This window comes from Impatiens glandulifera, chromosome 7, assembly GCF_907164915.1.
Source record: "Impatiens glandulifera chromosome 7, dImpGla2.1, whole genome shotgun sequence".
NCBI classification, from domain to species: domain Eukaryota; kingdom Viridiplantae; phylum Streptophyta; class Magnoliopsida; order Ericales; family Balsaminaceae; genus Impatiens; species Impatiens glandulifera.
In genome coordinates this window covers 31,506,062-31,526,118 of record NC_061868.1, presented here as the reverse complement: position 1 = coordinate 31,526,118, position 20,057 = coordinate 31,506,062, and the positions used below count along the sequence as shown (strand labels likewise).

The 20,057-nt window shown below is 34.0% G+C and overlaps 2 protein-coding genes across 2 annotated transcripts; both read left to right on the top strand.

Moving 5' to 3' along the window:
* Positions 1–2,580: 2,580 nt before the first annotated feature.
* Positions 2,581–4,968, top strand: LOC124910622 (protein NRT1/ PTR FAMILY 2.9-like). The gene is made up of 3 exons (XM_047451293.1): positions 2,581–2,713; positions 2,815–3,032; positions 3,436–4,968. Exons 1-3 carry the CDS (start codon positions 2,620–2,622, stop codon positions 4,858–4,860), a joined length of 1,737 nt encoding a protein of 578 aa, XP_047307249.1. The 5' UTR covers positions 2,581–2,619; the 3' UTR covers positions 4,861–4,968.
* A 13,726-nt stretch (positions 4,969–18,694) lies between these two features.
* On the top strand, positions 18,695–19,513 carry LOC124910381 (cytochrome c oxidase assembly factor 6 homolog). Its single transcript, XM_047451016.1, has 4 exons — positions 18,695–18,860; positions 18,984–19,121; positions 19,197–19,272; positions 19,374–19,513. Exons 1-4 carry the CDS (start codon positions 18,774–18,776, stop codon positions 19,379–19,381), a joined length of 309 nt encoding a protein of 102 aa, XP_047306972.1. The 5' UTR covers positions 18,695–18,773; the 3' UTR covers positions 19,382–19,513.
* The last annotated feature ends 544 nt before the right edge of the window (positions 19,514–20,057 follow it).

Here is a 20,057-nt window from a genome sequence, read left to right as displayed (position 1 = left end):
GTAAATGGATACTTGAGTAGGGTCGTGGGTTGACCCGCTCACCCATAAACTTGAAAAATTAAATAAAAAATATGATATACACAAATTTTGAACTTGCAACTTCACAATATAAGTTTAACATTTTAACCAACTAGACTAATATCACTTTATATTTTAAAATCAACTTCAAAATTGATGAACATATGACATTTATAATATATATATATATATAATAATAATAATAATAATAATAATAATAATGCTTAATTTTTAAAGTTTTCGGATTGTCGGGTCGAGGGCTATGGTTAATTTGAATATGTATGTGAAAATAAATGGATATTTGAGTCGGATCGTGCCTGCCCATCCATAAACTTGAAAAATTAAATAAAAAGTATGATATACACAAGTTTTGAACTTGAAACCTCACAACATAAGTTGGACATTTTAATCAACTAGGCTAATCACTTTACATTTTAAAATCAATTTCAAAATTGATGAACGTATGACATTTCTAATAATATAACTTCAACATCTTAAATAACTAATAATATTAATAAAGCTGAGTAAAGAGGTGTTGAGTAATATATAATATATTGGCTAACGAAAGTGAGTTTGTAAGTGGATGAAAATAAGATTGTTGATCAGTTGAAAGAAGTGAGTTGGTAAGTGGATGAAAATAAGATTGTTAATTGACCGAATAGAGTTGATAAAGCTCGATAAAGAAGAGATAGTTGACTAATAAGAAATATGTTGTTTGATTGACGAAAATGAGTTGATAAGTAGGTAATTAAGTGATGATAAAATTATTACTTTATTTTTAATCGTACAAAACCTTATAGTTCTAGTAATAATTTAAAAGACAAAATAAAATAGTAATAATTATAGTCTCAAAAAGGATAAAATAGTGATTTAATGATTTAATGTTTTCAATTTTAAAATAAAAACATCCTCTCACTATTTCACATAGTTTTGTATGTCATTCCCAATCAGAAAAATCTTCCCCTAAAAAAATAATCATGAATGAATGAACTTAACATGCTAATTAAATAACCTAAACCTTCTTATCAACAAAAAGTCAAATAACATTTTAGCATTCAAAAAACCCTAAATATATCAATTCTACCGTTAATATATAAAAAAAAATTCACAATAAACTCTAATTATTTAGATCATTCCATCATTTACATAGCAAACATTACCACCGAAGTTATAACTAGTAAGATAACTATTATCGCAAAAACGATAACTCGTAAGTTCAACCATTACCGCAAAATAGTAACTCATAAGTTCAACCATCACCGTCGAAACGATAACTCGTAATTACAATATTACCGTCGAAACGATAACTCATAACTACAGCCATTATCGTCGCAACAATAACTCATTAGTGAAACCATTATCGTCGAAATGATAACTCGTAAGTGTAATCATTACCGTCAAAATGATACTTCTTAACAATAATCAATAACAATTGTTCGAGTACTAAGTTATAGAATAATATTATTCATGTGTCATTTAAAATGGTTAAAATATAAAATTACTTACATTTTCTCTTAAAAAAATTATTGTAATTATACTCTAGTAGAGTGGGAATGTCGAACAACTTATAATTAATATATTTAAGTTTAGTATAACATTTAAATTCTTAAACTTCTACTATGTTAGTTTTATGTATTATATACATACTCATAGCTACCAACAAATATATGCTAGTTATTTATGTCGGTAATCAACAAATAAGGTAGATACAAGAACGGCCTCACAAGTAGACATGATATTTATCTAATCAATATATATATTTATATAAAATATAAAGATTAACTTAAAAAATTGTATTTAACAAAATAACCAATTATTCTTAATATTTGTTTTATTATAATATTTATTATTAATAATAAATTTTTATAAAAATTGATATTATATATTTGAATATTATAGAAATTATAAAAATAAGAGCCGACAAATCTTACCACATGAAATAGGATGTCAACCAAATAAAACACCATCTCAAAATTTGAGTGGTTATAAACCAAGATAATCATTTAAATAGGTAAAAACAAAATAATTATAACTTTTCCAAAACTTATTATAAAGAGAGAAAAAATAATTTAAATATATTTTATTGATTTATTTTACACTGAATAAAATTTTATATAATTTAATTAGACTTTTTATATTAAAATTAATTTTATATTTGACTAGTTTTTAATATGCAGGTTATAATTATAAACTGCCAAAATAAATAAATGAGAAATGATTGGTGAAGGAATAAGAAAAGGAATGACGTGGCGCAATATGATTGGCTGAAAAAATCAAATAATTTATCTCTCTTCCCTTCCACTTTTCTCATTTTTCAATCAATGAGGTGATGTCAAGTTATTCTCTCTTATTCTCTCCCTCAACTTCCCTCACCCTATCACTCCTCTGAATAAATAATGTTTTTCAAATAATTCCAATATTGATTTATGTCCATAAGATATATATTACAAAGAGATATTTGTGTATTTTTCTTTCTTTTCTTTCTTTTTTTTCTAAAAAATATGTTTATGTCGTTTAGCACATTTTCTCAATAAAATGGTCCCTCGTTTTGAATGGACTAGAGTATGTCCTAACACGGTGGTGAGAGAGAAAGTGATAATCATGAAGATGGAGAACATCATTAGCAATAATGAGAAAGAGGAGACAAAAATAGAGCCAAAGTATAGAGGAATCAAAGCCATGCCATTTATCATAGGTTTAATTGGTTTAATTAATTATACATATCATATATAATCTTCATCTTCCTCTATTTTTAAATTAATAATCACTTTATTTGATTTCTGTTGTGGGTTTTAGGAAATGAGGCATTTGAGAAACTTGGAACAATGGGAACCTCATCAAACTTACTTGTTTATCTTACCACCGTTTTCAATATGAAGAGCATAACCGCCTTGAATATCATCAACATCTTCCATGGAACCTGCAATTTTGCTACCATCATCGGCGCTTTCCTCTCCGACACCTACTTTGGACGTTACACCACCCTCGGATTCGCCTCCATATCCTCGTTCCTGGTATGGTTAGAACTTTTGAGCGAAACTTGAAATCTAACCGGACTAATTTTTTATTAAAAACTTTATCCATGCTATGCTAGTTTATAATAATATTATGTAAACAAACAAAATAAACTAAGTTTACTGTCACAAATATTAAACTAAGTTTACTGTCACAAATATGTTTTAGCAACAAGAAATCATCAATAACGACGGTAATTAACCATCGTTATTGTTAAATCCATACAAAATATTTTGGACTACCAGGACCGATCGGACAGCCTTGTACTTAGATCCGCCCCTTTCTAATTCTAGAAAATTTATACAAAAGTTGTTATTATTTTTACCAGATTTATATTGAATTAAGCTCATTAGAGCTTTACATAAATTTTTTGAGACATATCAATTATTGTAATAATTTCAGGGAATGATGATATTAACAATGACAGCAGCGTTCACAAAATTACACCCACCTACATGTGGTCACGCCACGGTCTGCACCGAAGCAAATTCATTGCAAATGGGCTTTCTAATTTCAACGTTTGCGTTTCTTGTAATTGGAGCAGGTGGCATCAGGCCTTGCAACCTAGCCTTTGGTGCGGACCAGTTCGACCCGAGAACCGAATCGGGGAAAAGAGGAATAAGCAGCTTCTTTAATTGGTACTACTTCACCTTCACTTTCGCGGTCATGGTTTCTCTAACAGTCATAGTTTATGTCCAATCCGACATAAGCTGGTCCATCGGTTTCGCCATTCCTACCTTCCTCATGCTTCTGTCATGCATTGTATTCTTCATCGCCACCAAAATCTACGTTCGTGTGCGGCCTCAGGGCAGCCCTCTCACGAGTGTGTTGCAAGTTATTGTAGCCGCAATCCGAAAGAGATCGACCACTTCAAATGAACTTCACGACCATGTTCCTAAAAACTCTTTAAACTCGAACCTCCCTCACACGAATCAATTCAAGTGTCTTGACGCGGCTGCCGTAATATATTCAGGCGACAAACTGCATGAAGATGGGTCAGCCATGAACGCATGGAGGCTGTGCAGCGTTCAGCAAGTTGAACAAGTAAAGTGCTTATTAAGAATCTTCCCAATTTGGATCTCGTGTATCATTTTTGCAATTGCCATGGTCCAGCAGCAAACATACACGGTTTTCCAGGCTTTACAAAGCGATAGGCGTTTAGGCAAGACATTCAATGTCCCGGCTGCATCGTACTCTGTTTTTTCAATGATAGCCTTAACCATCTGGATCCCAATCTACGATAGAATCATAGTGCCAAGTCTAAGAAACATCACAAAAAAGGAAGATGGAATTTCCCTTCTTCAGAAAATTGGAATCGGAATGTTTCTAGCCGTGCTTACTATGTTTGTGTCGGGAATCGTCGAGAGACAGAGACGGGTCTGGGCCTTGACCAAACCCACATTAGGAATCGAACCAAGAAAAGGGGAAATCTCTTCATTGTCTGCCTTATGGCTTGTACCTCAATTGGTACTTGGAGGACTGGCCGAGGCATTTACAAGTATTGGACAGATAGAGTTTTATTACAAGCAATTCCCGGAGAATATGAGAAGTATTGCCGGATCTTTCATGTTTTGTGGACTAGCGTTTTCTAGTTACTTGAGTAGTTTTTTGATTTCGGTTGTGCATCGGGTGACGATGAAGGGGAAAGATGGGCAGAATTGGCTGGATGAGGATCTTAATAAGGGAAGATTGGACTATTTTTACTTTGTGGTTGCTGGTTTACAGGTTTTGAATTTGGGTTACTTTATGGTATGTGCTAAATGGTACAAGTATAAAGCAACTAATGCAAATGGCTCTCAAGTTGAATTAGAGAGCATTGCGGTTTGAAAATTTGAAATTTAGAGATGAAATGTAATGCTTTTTTTAATTATTTAAAGTTGATTAACTATTAAAGCCTATACTAGGCCAAATCTGAATGGTTATTCCGTGGTGCAATTTTTGTTGTGTTCAATTTGCGACAACGGTTGTCTGTATTTTATGGTTCCCATGTGAGGGCGAACATGGAACCATTCGGAGCAGAGAATCCTATCTCAATTTGCGAACATGAGGTTGTCTGCTCTCACATATCTCTTTCTTTCACGGGAGGGAAAGACAAAAATGTAATTATTTTTTTTAAATTTACTGTTTTGATGTATCACTGTATGGGGAAATTTGAGGAAATGACTCCAAAATAGGGCCAAATAGCGGATGGTGCGGGCCCATGATTTTTATAGCGCTGGTGACCCCCAAATTTTTTAATGACCATTTTACCCATGCGTCACGCACCCTGAACCCTATAAAGACTTAATTTTTTTTTCATTTTCGTTTCAGTTTCTCTCTCATCCGTCTTCTCCGCCGTGAAACCCTAATAGTGGCGGAGAAGATTTTCTCTTCTTTTTCAGCGGCCATTCCATTGGAGGACGAATCGAAGAGGATTTCGAACATATTCAACGGCCTATAGCTTCGAAGAACATCCAATGGAGACGAGTTTGCACAGCGCTGAGGATTTCGAACAAATTGACATTTCATTCGACCATTCCACTATATTTTGTCTTTATTTCGTTATTGTTTGTTTTGATTTCCTATTCAGTTCGTGTATATTTCATTTACAGAACGTTCCTCATTGATTCGCTGATTCGTTGAATGCAGGTTGTTCGTTTGGTAGGATGCGTCACGTAGGATGCGTCACGCAGGGTGCGTCAAGATGGATGCGTCAAGAAGGATGCGTCATCTCGGATGCGTCAACTCGGATGCGTCAACTCGGATGCGTCAACTCGGATGCGTCATCTCGGATGCGTCATCTCGGATGCGTCAAGTAGGATACGATGCGTCAACTCGGATGCGTCATCTCGGATGCGTCAAGCAGGATACGATGCGTCAACTCGGATGCGTCATCTCGGATGCGTCATCTCGGATGCGTCAAGTAGGATACGATGCGTCACATTTATTTTTATTTTATATGAAAACCCAAATAAGCCTCGACCACTATTCAGGCTCTCTCTCTCTCTCGCACCCGACGACGCACCTGCCTCGACGACGCACCTGCCTCGACGTCTCTTCTTGCTCGTCTTCGTCTTCATCTTCTCGTTCATTCATTGACTTCATGAGGTTAGTTTTAGTTATGTTTGTTTATGTTCATGTTAGGTTTTAGGGTTGGTTGCTTCTTGTTTGCAAATGGTTCATTCATGGTTTATGTTAGGGTTTAGGGTTGGTTGCTTCTTGTTTGCAAATGGTTCATTCATGGTTTATGTTAGGGTTTAGGGTTGCTACATGCTTGCAAATGCTTCATGCATGTTTTATGTTATGTTTTTAGGGTTGCTTCTTGCTTTCAAATAGTTCATGCATGTTTTATGTTAGGGTTTTAGGGTAGGTTGCTTCCTGCTTTCAAACGGTTCTGTTTTATGTTAGGAATTAGGGTAGGATGCTTCTTGATTTCAAATGGTTCATGCACGGTTTATGGGTTGGGTTGCGTCAAGCAGCTGCGTCAAGCAGCTGCTTGACGCATCTGACAGTTGTTTCTAGCTATTTTGACGGTTGCTTTTCTTCTCGTTTGTTTATATTTGTTGTGAAATGTTTTCACAAACATTGTTGTTTTTCTTTTCCCTTTTGTAGATGGCAGACTTCACGGTTCATGATTTTCCTGGTAGGATTTTATTGAAATCTGTCCTAGCCTTGAAAAAAGTATCTGATAGGTTTGAAGCGCTGGGTCTTATGGAGAGGGCTCTAAATTCTCAATTTCAGTATTTATTGAGAGGAGTCCCAGACTTGTTGTTCTCAGGGACCATTTTACATCAGTTGCTGGTTCGGAAGGTGAAGGCCAATTTGAATAGGATGATTTTCAACTTGAATGGGGAGGAATATACTTTTGGTCTGAAAGAGTACGCATTGATTACAGGCCTCAACTTCGACAGATTGCCTGAATACAAAGATGAATGCCGAGGTTGTCCACCCTTGCTGATAAAATATTTCAAAAGGAATACGTCAATTCGAATGATGGATTTAGAATCTATTTTCATGAAATGCACCGATAAGGAAGACGCATGGAAGATCGGGTTGATCTGCTTGATTAACCAGTACCTCTTCTCATATGACCCAAAACGGCTTTTAAATCTCAAAATCATCCATATGGTTGAAGATGTTGAAGATTTCCTCCGATTTCCATGGGGGAAGGTGTCCTTTAGATTCACCATGAGGGGTCTTGACCAGGACATGTAACACCACAGGTCCGTATATATGTCCAGGAAAGGGAGTGGAGTTACTAATTCTTTTGCTTATAACGTGTATGGGTTTGTACTAGCACTACAAGTGTGGAGCTATGAGATCATTCAAAACTTGGTCCCTAAATTCGCCACAAGGAAAGACGTTGATGGCCCTTTTCGCCCAAGGATACTGTTGTATCAATCGAAAAGGAAGAATACATTTCATGAGATGCAATCTGCCTTTAACAGCGCTGTGTTTTCTAAGATGCAAGAGTCTTCCGAGGAGACGAGTTTGTACAGTGGGGAGGATTTTGAACACATTAACAATTCATACGATGATTTGTTTGAGGGAGTTACTGATGGGGGAAAAAAGAGAAAGGCTGATGAAGATGTTGCTGAAGATGATGATGATGAAGATGTTGATGAAGAACCTACTACTGTCCAACCTTCCAAGAGGAAGAGGAATGTTGAATATGATGATATATCCCCCCCAGCAAAGCAGCCATCAAGCGTCGTAGCCTGCGTAACATGAGTCCCCCATCCGCAACTTCAACACCTCCATCATCACCTGCACGTGAACCGGCACCAGCATCTCATGTTCAGATAAAGGATGCCGAAGTGATAAAGAAGGATGTCGAAGAGATAAAGAAAGATGTCGAAGAAATCAAGAGAGACATAAGAGACATCAAATTGAATCAACAAAACTACTTTACGAGGTTTGAAAAGATGATTCTCAGTCTAAGCCACCAGTTCGCCAGCCATGTCACCAACCAGGTAATTCTGTTAGAGCTTTCTGTTTTTACAACTTTATGTCTTTGACCCCGCTGCTTGACGCAGCTGCTTGCTTGACGCAGTTGCTTGCTTGACGCAGCTGCTTGACGCAGCTGCTTGACGCATTCTTAATTTAAATTCTTTTCACTTTTGTAGCAGGAGCAGAAGGAGAATGACATCGGTGTGAATGACAATCGTGACAATGAAGAGGAAGAAAAGCAGAATGATGATATTCGTGTTGAAGAAGAGGAAGAAAAGCAGAATGACATTCGTGACGAAGAAGATGAGAATGCCATTGGTCTGAATGACATTCTCGATGAAGAAGAGGAGCAAAAGGAGAATGAGAAGGTTAATAATGTTGAATTGGAGCAAGACAATGTTGAATTGGAGCAGAAGAAGATTGAGAATGAGATTGTTGAGGCTGTTGTCCAGAATGTTGAGGCTGTTGAAGAAGGGGAGAAGAAAGAAGAAGGGGAGATTGAAGAAGAAGGGGAGAAGAAAGAAGAAGGGGAGATTGAAGAAGAAGTGGAGAAGAAAGAAGAAGTGGAGAAGAAAGAAGAAGGGGAGAAGAAAGAAGAAGGGGAGATTGAAGAAGAAGGGGAGAAGAAAGGAGAAGTGGAGAAGAAAGATGAAGTGAAGAAGAAAGAAGAAGTGAAGAAGAAAGAAGAAGTGAAGAGAAAACCTATACAAAAGACTTTTCAGAAAAAGGTGGGGAAGAAGGTTGGGAAGAAGAAAGACGAAAATGACGAAGATGAACTGGAAATAGTGAATACTCCTCCTCCTCTTCCTAAGAAAGTCATATTGGTCACGAGAAGGAATAGGAGGCCGAAGAATGATCCAGATTTCACCGACCCCAATCTGAAACAGCCCAAGTTAAAAGATCCTATCACCGTCAATCCACTTCTAAAATATGACGATCAACTTCTTCATCAATTGCAAACATGGCTTAAAGATCCAAAGACTGACAACAACAGAATTGAGCTCCATACTATAGAAGGTGATAAGGCATTATTTCGCCGAATGCTAAAAAGGTTCACCTGGCTGACTGATGATGTAAGTAATATTTATGTTAGAATAATTTTAGATTTGCAGATTGTATTTTAAATGTGTTTCTCTTGTGTAGGAAATCGATGCAGGTTGCTTCATTCTGAGAAGAAGAGCTTGGGTATATCCAAAGACATATAAGAAGAACTTCTTTATTGGAGATTGTTGGCTCCACACCAGGTTCACTGCTGAGTACGCTGCGTTTAACAAAAGTCGTATTGAGTTTGACATTGAGAACTTTTTCGAATACTTCTTGGGCGATGAAAGCAACTATAGGAATAGTTGGAAAGAATGCGATGATATATATATTCCTTTCAACATCAAAGACGTCCACTAGATACTTTGTGTTGTCCGTCTACAGCAATGGCGCGTAGACGTATATGACTGCGATCCTGGATGTTATGCTAATCTTGATGAGTTTCTGCTACCGATGTGCCAAATGATTCCGGTTATATTTGACAAGGCATTGCCTCTTGAAGATAAAAAAAGATTTCCTCTGCTCAACCCTGATTCCGTTTTGCCATACACAAGACGTCCAGAGTCAGAAGTTCCCAAAGCAACTAAGAGTGGAGATTGTGGTGTATTTGTACTAATGTATATTGAGTACTTGACTGCAGGTCTGAATCTAGCAGAAGTGACCTCAAATGAGATGAAAGCTTGGAGAGAAAAGTGGGCAGTGAGGTTATTTCATGGACTTGTAGATCCATAGGTTATTTATGAAACTTTTGTAATGTACTGATATCAAATTTTTGTAATGTTAATCTCAAACCTTTGTAATATGGTTGATTTAATGATATCAAATGTTGTTTATGATATATATGTTATTCTAATTAATTAAATGCCTGAAGTACACAGTTATATAGGTTCTGCACATGTAAACCATGTCTAATGTAATAGGTTCTGCACATGTAAACCATGTTTCGTCAAGCAGTTTCGTCAAGCAGCTGCGTCAAGCAGTTTCGTCAAGCAGCTGCGTCAAGCAGTTTCGTCAAGCAGTTTCGTCAAGCAGCTGCGTCAAGCAGTTTCGTCAAGCAGCTGCGTCAAGCAGTTTCGTCAAGCAGCTGCGTCAAGCAGCTGCGTCAAGCAGCTGCGTCTAGAAAAACACTTGGTACAAAAACCCTGTCCCTGTATTACACACCAGAAAACTACAAAAACACCAGAAATGAATCTTTGTTACAATACAATACACTTTACTGAATCCTTGAATCCTTGAATCCTTGATGCAAAAACAACATTAACACCACAACACAACACTAACAAGTTCATTCTAAGCTAATGGCTCGTAAGATTGAGATGATGGCTCGTAGAGCTGAGATGAGGGCTCGTACAGTTGAGATGATGATGGCTCATTCTGCTGAGATGATGAGGGCACATGCTGCTGAGATGATGAGGGCACATGCTGCTGAGATGATGAGGGCTCATGCTGCTGAGATGATGCTCTTGCGGTAGACGGTGCAGGCATCACTGCTTTGCATGTTGCTCTATTATGTCCTAGACCTGCACATGAACTGCATCGTCTCGGGACCTTACGGACCTCACCTTGGGATGTCCTACGTTTAGTTTGTGGCCGACCTTTCTTAACCTTCACAGGTGGTTTTAGACACACGCGTTGTTTGATAATATCGGGAAGATCCCAATTCTCTTCATCACCAACCGGATAACATGTCTCCGCATATGCATTCAACCAAGATACAGTTGTATAATACCTATGAGAAGGAAAATAAAACGATTAAAAATATGTTAAATAAATAAGTTCAAAACGATTAAATACCTTGAGCATAAGTCGTAAGGAACCACATTCCTGTGACGGGCAGCAGCCAGTGCATGTGTACAAGGAAGACCGGAGACTTCAAATACCCTACAAGTGCAGTCCTTGTCCTTCAAATTGACTTTATAATGTGCCTCATTATCATGCACATACAACTCAAATCGGTTAAGGGATGATACGGTATAGAATCTTGCTTTCTCAAAACCATCACATAATAACTTTTCATACGTTGGAGATAAAAATTCTTGGTGGTTGGACGCTTTTTCTCTTCTATCATTAAACCACCCTTGTAATGTTGTTCTTAAAGACTCAAGCATTGCTGAAATTGGATACTTTCTGGCTTCCCTGCACTGACTATTCAAACTCTCTGCATAATTGCTTGTGAGTTGATTGTATCGCTTACTGGGGAAATATGCTCTACTCCATCTTTGAAACCCAATCTCTTCCAAATAGGCAGCAATCCTATGATCTTTAACCCTGATCTTGTCAAAAAACCGATTAAATTGGGGGATAGTGTACGCACGAGAAGCCAAATCAAACTCGACATGACAATTATCAGTTTTGAATTTGGCATTAATATTCATCTTTATGTGATATGTGCACGCACCGTGGTCTGCTTCCGGAAAAACAGCACACAAGGCATTGGCTATACTTGGGTGTCTATCGGATACGAAGACGAGATCATCAACTAATCCAATTGCTTCTCTAAGTTTTTGCATGAAATAAGTCCACGAGTTATTATTCTCTGAATCAACAACGCCGAATGCAACAGGATACAGTTGCTCATTGGCATCCAATGCAACAGCCACCAATAGTTGACCTCCCACCTTGTGCTTGAGAAAACTTGCATCAACACACAATACGGGACGACAGAATGCTTTGAAACCCCTAATTGAGAGGCCTAGAGACATGAACATATATTTGAAGTGCCCGTGCTCGTCTGTCTGAATATCTGTTATGGTACCCGGATTATTCTTCTCCAACATGTATAGGTATGAAGGCAATTTTCCATAGGAATCCTCTACCGTTCCTCGCACCGCCGTTAAAGTCGTTTCCCTTGCCCTCCAAGCTTTATTATAAGTCAAAAACATCCCATAATCTGACTGCATGTCTTCAATTATTTTTTTAGGCAAGTGGTTATGGTGATGGTCCATGTACTTACCCTTCATGCACTGCCCAATAACCCATGCCGGTGTTTGCATTTTTTTTTCCGGCCTCGACAAAACTGAGCATGAGTGTTGTCGATTGAATTTCCGAATCTCAAACATCTCGGAAAACTTACCTTTCACAGCACGTAAGCTCCACTTGCATACCTCATCCATACATTTCACATACCAAAGATGTTTTCGAGACTTTTTCACTTTGATTTCAAAATGATAAGTCATCGCATATTTATATAGCGTCAGTTGAAGTTCTTTTTTAGTATCAAATAACGTACCGACTTCCAATACGGTTTCACTAGTTAACGCCAATGCAAATGAAGGGTCTGTCGGTGATACGTCTGTAGGGTCTGTCGATGGTGTACCCATTGACGCTCTTGCACTAGATGGTGTACCCATTGACGCTCTTGCACTAGATGGTGTACCCATTGACGCTCTTGCACTAGATGGTGTACCCATTGACGCTCTTGCACTAGATGGTGTACCCATTGACCCTCTTGCACTAGATGGTGTACCCATTGGTGTAGGTATTGACCGGTGCGGCGTGCGTGCAACTACTGATGCAGGACTAGTAGTAGCTTGGAAATCACTAACCCGTTCATAATTAAAGTCAATAACGCGTTCATGATTAATCAGTTCATGATGAGCTCGTTCATCTTCTTCTCCTCCTCCTTCATTATCACTTTCAAATAAAATCTGTTGAGAAACAACTCGAGAAACAACGCCGGGTATACTTTTTTGAGTAATAATTGGTAGTGTAGTATCTTGACTTGGGTACTTCTCTACTAATGAGACACAAAGTGGTGACGAAGATGACGAACTTCGACCCGATATCAACCGTGATAAATACATGCCCACATCTTTATCTCCCTCAATAACAACAGGGGGAAGTTTTGCAGAAGGATCATACATGACTTTAATCACTAAATCATATGCAGACTTTTGCACGTTAATCGTCTCATAGATTGTATCAACTAATTGAGCAAATGTAGTACATTGAGGTATATCCATGGTTTTGCATGATTGTGCAGAGAAAGACCTGGTACCATTGGCTGCAGTTTGCCACTCTCCATTGTACACAACAAATACGTCAGCAAATACTTCAGCTGCAATTGAAAAAATGATAGTATCAATCGAGAGACACCGTAACAATGAAATGGAAGTAAAGTGTATGGGGTGCGTTACGCATCTGCGTAACGCAACTACGTGACGCAACTGCGTTACGCAACTACGTGACGCAACTGCGTGACGCACCCAGTTTCCGCCGCGACGGTGGCATTCCACCTACTCATTCCCTAATCACTACACCCTAACAAACAAAGCAATCCAAGAGATAAATGAAGAAGAAGAAGGAGAAGAATACCTGTAGCAGCAGAAAGAGACATTGTGAAGAAGAGAGGATTCCGCCGTCGTCTTCGTCGGTCGGTGGTTGGGTTTTTTAGAGAGAAGGAGGAGAAGTGAAGTGAAGAAAGGGAAGAAGAAAGAAAGAATGAAAAGAACTGACATTTTTTTTATTATATAGTAAGGGCATTGTGGACTTTTCACAATGCCCTCAGGTGCGTCACGCAACGGGAGGGTGCGTGACGCAACGGGGGTATTTTCGGCAGAAAATTGTTTGGGGGTCACCAGCGCTATAAAAATCATGGGCCCGCACCATCGGCTATTTGGCCCTATTTTGGGGTCATTTCCTCAAATTTCCCACTGTATGAGAGGGATCGGGGAATATGTAGAACTGATGATCCAATTTACGAAGCCTTATATTTTTTATTAGTCTTCTTTTTCTCTCTTACTTCTTTCACAAATTATCGGCCACAATCTTTCATTCTTAGTTCTCACTTGCTTCATATCAACATTTCACATCTTCAATGTTTTTTTCTTATTCTCATACTCTTCAAATATTTGGAACGTAATATAGCTAACTCTCCCACTCAAGACAAGATAGAGTAGTCGAAATTGTGAAGAACGATAATGGTTATTAGTTGGTGTAAACACTAAAAATTTAGTTACATAATTTATAAAACTAAAATAATTATTTTAATTTATTTTAAATAAATAAAATTAAAATAATTAATTTCAAAGTAAAATCTAATTAAACAATTAATTAGATTAATTATTTAACACGTGTATTCGAAGTGTTATTAAGGGTCCAAAATATCATTTTAACAAATTAAAACCCTTTGAATCAATTTAGACATTTTTATTATAAGTTTATTTTTTATTTTGATAAAAATATAAAGTGTATAAACTATTTTAATTTACTAATGTGCAATCAATTTCACAATTTAATAAACGTAAAAACAAATCATTTAAAGATAGCAAAAGATTAATTTATTAAAAATTGAAAAGCAAAAACTTATTTTAGGGTACCTAAAATACCAATTTGGTGTTTTGTCTTATAAATTTGGTTTGGGGAATTCTATGGTGTCTGAGATGTTTTTTTCAAGGTAGGTTAACAATAGTATTTATAAGTTATCCTAAAAAGTCAATTAAAATACAAAGTGCAGTCCTTGAATATCCGAAAATGGCTCTAGATAACCATAGTTGGTTTCAACTCTGTTGATGAATTTGTGGTTCTCCTTTTATTGAAATTGTTGAAGAATTTAAATTACACTTATGGTGACACAACACTTTGTAAAGATAAATTTGGACATAATGAGTGAGAAAAATGCGATTTAAAAAATCATTAAAGTTTTACACTATTTTGACCTGGTTTTTTGAAATTTGTTGAAGAACATCTGAAAATAGTGCCTGGACTTTTTTTTTTTTAAAAGAAAACAAATAAAATCACATTCCTATCAAATTAATTCACCAAAATTCATCTATATACCAAAATATCATTTATCTTATATATTTTGGCTTATTTTACATTAAATTAATTTTCAGAGTCTGATCGACACGGTGACGACTCCAAAAATTATTATTTATTTAAAAATAAAATATATCAATAATGAGTTAAATTACTCCAATCTAACTGATTATATATCTTATTATTTTGAAGTCTGGAAATAATTATTTTAGAGTCTGATTATCGCGGCGACGTTTTCAAAAATAATTATTTATTTAATAATCTGCGCAATAAGTCTTTATCGCGATTTATTAAAATATATAACGAGTGGAAAATTCAATTGTTTATTTGTTATGATTTAGTTATCAATCTTGGTTTGAGTTATTTTCTCTTTTTTTCCATGTTGATTAGGTAATAAGATGATAGGGTTTCAATAATTTTTTTTTTATGATTGTTGAATTATAATCTAAGATGAGTTATATGTGTTTTAAAACTAATTATTGGGTTGAATGATGAACTCATACTATAAAACAAGATCGAATACAATATTTTTGAATGCTATAAACAAATCATTTTTTTTTGCTAATTGTCTGATATATTTAAAATTAATTCTTCGAATATTTATGCATAAAGTAAGATTTAGTTATTTTGTGATATTGATTAATATTACACGTTTGTGTACTTTATATTATCATTTTTCAGGTATGGGGTAACTTTTAAAATGTAGAGCGGTATTAAAGGATTTTCCATAAACGTCATCATTATGTTGGTATGACTAGCATTTATATATTTATCGTTTCATTGTACTAAAATAAATCTTAAATTCTTAATTATTTATTATTGGATCCATTGTCTTCTTTATTGTTGAAACTAATGACTTTTAAGTTATAGTAGAAACTTGATAAATTAATACTCGATTATTTAATAAACTCTCTAAGTTAATATTTTTGACCGATCCCGACTCGGGGATAGGATGCCAAATTAATAATTCGCTAAAATTATGAAATAATACATTTTTGATAATTTATTTAAACTCCATATAAAATATAAATTAATAATTTCTTATATATAGCATATTACATGAATGATTTATGAAGGTTTTTGAAAAATGACTCAATTGTATTTTTTTTTTTTTTTTTTTTGAAATCAACTTCCCTTTAAATGTCATCTCTAATTTTCTTTAGCATGATAAGAACTTCCGGTGTTGTGTTAACCTACAGTAGTTTGATCTTATTTATATAGAAAATATTTTTAATATCCATAAAGTGATAATTGAATACAAGAAGCATAATAAGGTGGGAGATTGAAAGTTTCTTTTAAATGGGATCATATTTGATTTACAGTATTTTGATCTTGTTTATATAGAAAATATTTTTAATATCCAAAAAGTGATACATTGAATACAAGAAGCATAATAAGGTGGGAGATTGAAAGTTTCTTTTAAATTGGGTCATATTTGATACAATACATGTATTGTATATTATAATACATGTATTGTATATAATAATTAAGGGGAAGCTTAAAGGTGTTTCTAAACTAAGTATTTTACTATAAATTAATAAAATATTAATTAATATATAAATTAATAATTATTAATTTATCGATTAACTAATAACTCTTTTAATTAATAAATTTTGGTCATCTCAAGTGTATTATTTTATAGAGTTTCTACAAATTCTACTGTATATGATAATAGTATAAGATTGATATCTCAACTAGATGATAACATATAAGGAAAGACCTACAAATATATAAGTTTAAAAAATAAACATGGGTGAAATTGATAACAAGAAAATATTAATTAGTACTATGATACAATTTATATTGAATATTGTGTGTATTTAAAAGGAAAATTAAGAGTCTTAAAATAGGTAGGTAATAATAGATAATTAATTATATATGTTACTATATATATTGTAAAATGGTTTGATTTTTAGGACTATGATAAAAAAGAATGTTGATGGATTAAAAGTGATATTTCTTGTAAGACTAAACAATCCATTCTCTTATTACTTATAAATCAATTCCATTTTTATACATTAAGAAAATTGATAGCTTTGAATTTTGGTCTCAATTTTGTGTATGGCTTTTAACTCTTTACTTGCACATATTTTTAATACAGATGATGTCTTGTATATATCTTTACATGTTTTTTATGTAGTTGAATAAATAAAAGAAATATTTGTTAATTTGAAAGTGTTGGGTTTTGAACTTATATTTTATTAGAGTTTATATATTGTAATGAGTTAAGTTTTTATTGGGCTTATAAGTAGTAATTTAGTCGTTTTTTTATGTACTCTTATAAATATAGATATTGTAACTTAGGATTATTTGAACCATTATTCCATGAAAAATTAATAGAATGGACGACTCCCCGAATATGTATGCATTGTTAGCCAAACCTCGTTATATCTTGGGTTTTTTATTATTTTTTACCACTTTATCTTTATAGATTCTTTTATCATGTTTAGAATAGATATTTTCTTAAATGAAAGTCTAGATTATTTATTTGGTAAGTTAGTGCCACAATAAATTTCATTTTTTGTTATATATCTATATATTTTTTTTTATTTATTATTCAAGATTTTGAATATTGATATTGTGTGTTATATCCATGTTCTTTGATTTTTGAATATGGAGTGAAAGTAAAGAGTAAATATCATTCAAGTTTGTAATTAACATCTCTCCAATTTATTAACTACGTTTTATATTTTATATTTTTGTTTGAATTTTAGTTTTTTTTTTTTTTTTTTTTAATTTGTTGCTTGGTATTTTCTTGAGGGTATATATTAATTGTTTCTTTCAAATAAATTTGCAAGGCATAAGTTGTAATAAGATGATTGAAGTGTTTTGTAATTTTATTATCGTGATTTTCATTTTCCATATAACTTTTCATATTTCTCTCCTTTGTTGCATATCATTAATTGACCATGTTTTGTTAGTGTATTTTTTTATTCTTACTTTTTTTTTTATCACTTTATTATTATTATTTTTTTAAATGAGTGAACCTTAATTCTAAATAGTTTCAAATAGCATGTTAAATAATACAATCTTAATAATTTAAGAGATGTAACCTTAATAATTTTAGAGTTTTTCTAAAATTAATTATTTTTATTGAATAACACCAAAATAATTTTAAGAAATAAAAAATAGTGTAGTATAAGATAATAAAATGAAATTGAATAAAAAGATAAGTATATAAAAGATTTTATATTTGAATTTTTTTTTTTCAGAATAAACCTTGTACAACATGTAATTTATTAGTTATTGAATTAAATAATGTGAAATTTTAATTATTATATGTTTGATTTTGTATGTCATTAATATTTTTAACACATCAATGATTTTAAATTATTATGTGTTTATATTTCCAACCTGTAAGGTATGTTTAATTTTACATGTTCTAATTAATAAAAAAGTAACTGATAAATTATGTTTAAAACTTGATTTTTTTTTTTAAATGAACAAATTTTGTGATACTTTTTATTTTCAACGGAAGTTTATAATATATATAACTGCTCTAAGTTTTTAAAATTTTTTGTTTTAAGTTTAACATTCGTTTAACTTTCTTTAATTTTTTTTTTATGTTGAACTTTAATAAATAAATAATAATAAGTTATTATATTTTGTTGAATTTTTAAAAGTAAGTAATATTTTTATTTGTATTTTTAATATTTAAAAAATAATAAATATAAATTCATATTTTCATTAGTTAATGGGTACCTGTCGAGTACCCGATGAATCGGAAATGAAGATAGAAATAGAGATACACATCGAATTCGAGATCAAAATGGATAATAAAATAAAAATAAAGTTAAAAAAATGAGTATTTCACTCCCGACAGATAGGGTAACCGTTGCCCTCCCACGTTTCTTAGTTGGATCGCAAACTTTTAATGCATTAGTTTTAGATCAAAGATCAACCTTCAATTGTTTTATGTTAGTGGCCCAAAACGTATGGACTCTTAAGCCCAATCTACTTCGTCTCTCTCATCATCTCTTTCTTTCTCTCTCTCTGGGGTCTGGTCGGCGGCAATGGCCTTAGAAACGTACTTTTCAGAAAAGTCATCGGAAAAGGTTTATCCTGATGTACTGTTACAGGCAAGACAAGCTTGCTACAAGGTACGGTTCTCTTCGTCTTACATCTTTGAATTTTAGGGTAAATAGCTCATCTGATCATCATTTTATTTTCCTTGATTGAGAACTCAAAATACCTAACAAATCTATCTTGTCGTCGCTCATAAGGCTCGTGATGCATTTTATCTGTGCTTGGAAAATACATCTGAGAAGAAACAAACTGAAATCGCGACCGTGGGTTTGCTTTACCCAACTGACTGCAAGAACTCCAGGGATGAATTCGTGAAACAATGTCGTTCAACTTGGGTAAAAATCTCTCCTTTTTTCCGATCATTAGTTTGGTTTGTTTTGGGTGAATCTTAGATTCAAGTGAATTGACAGGTCAAGCATTTCGACAGGGAGTATTGTGCTAAGAAACGGCGACAGAGGTTCTTGGATGACAGTGATTCAAGAAGAGGTCTGTTGTTGCTCCTAAAGCTACCCATTTCTAGATAGAATTGTTATATGTTTATTGATTGTATTGGTAACATGTTGGAATGGGGATTGATTATTTGGCAGGGGTATAAGGCATGTCCCTTGAAGAATAATAAGATCATCTCATCCTTTTATTATATACGGGCACTGGATAGCAATGTTAAGGGAAAGATTGGTGATCAAAAAGCAGTTTCATGGTTGCATTAGGTTTAGGATGATGAGAGAAATTGCATTTCATTCCCAACTCCTTTCTTTTTATACTTGTTGAGAGTATCATCATTATGTTATGTGGCTGATAGTAGTAATGTATAATTTCCCTTTCTTGGTTTATTTGATTGAGAGATAATAAAGGAGATATCATATGTTTCCTCTCAAAAAGCAGCATCATATCATCATATACAGCAACTAGTATGATTTTGTAATTTAATCCAAGATTGGATATAGACTATAGTATTAGTAGTAGTACCCTCTAATCTCGATATGGTCATTCGATTTTCAAAGAATGTTTATAGCTTGGATTGTTTTTTTCTGTAAAAAGAAAGGTTTCCTTTTATGATCAAATACCTTATGATAGACAAGCAAGTGATGAAACAGACTGAATTCTCATTGTAGTGAACCATTTTCCTAAAAAACCCATTTCTAGAATGAAGCTTTTTTCCAATAGTTGTGTTCAATCTACTCTACTTTCCTCTGCTCATAAGACTGGAGCTGATAAGAGGAAAGCAATCTGTTACTTGATACGAATTCAAGTCTAGGTCTTCTTTGCAT

Excerpts from the sequence above, each read along its gene's own strand:
- LOC124910622 (XM_047451293.1), top strand. The coding sequence starts at position 2,620 with ATGAAGATGGAGAACATCATTAGCAATAATGAGAAAGAGGAGACAAAA. Across the intron at positions 2,714-2,814 it reads AGCCATGCCATTTATCATAG|GAAATGAGGCATTTGAGAAA; the intron begins GTTTAATTGGTT and ends TGTGGGTTTTAG. Across the intron at positions 3,033-3,435 it reads CCTCCATATCCTCGTTCCTG|GGAATGATGATATTAACAAT; the intron begins GTATGGTTAGAA and ends TAATAATTTCAG.
- LOC124910381 (XM_047451016.1), top strand. The coding sequence starts at position 18,774 with ATGGCCTTAGAAACGTACTTTTCAGAAAAGTCATCGGAAAAGGTTTAT. Across the intron at positions 18,861-18,983 it reads CAAGACAAGCTTGCTACAAG|GCTCGTGATGCATTTTATCT; the intron begins GTACGGTTCTCT and ends GTCGCTCATAAG. Across the intron at positions 19,122-19,196 it reads AACAATGTCGTTCAACTTGG|GTCAAGCATTTCGACAGGGA; the intron begins GTAAAAATCTCT and ends GTGAATTGACAG.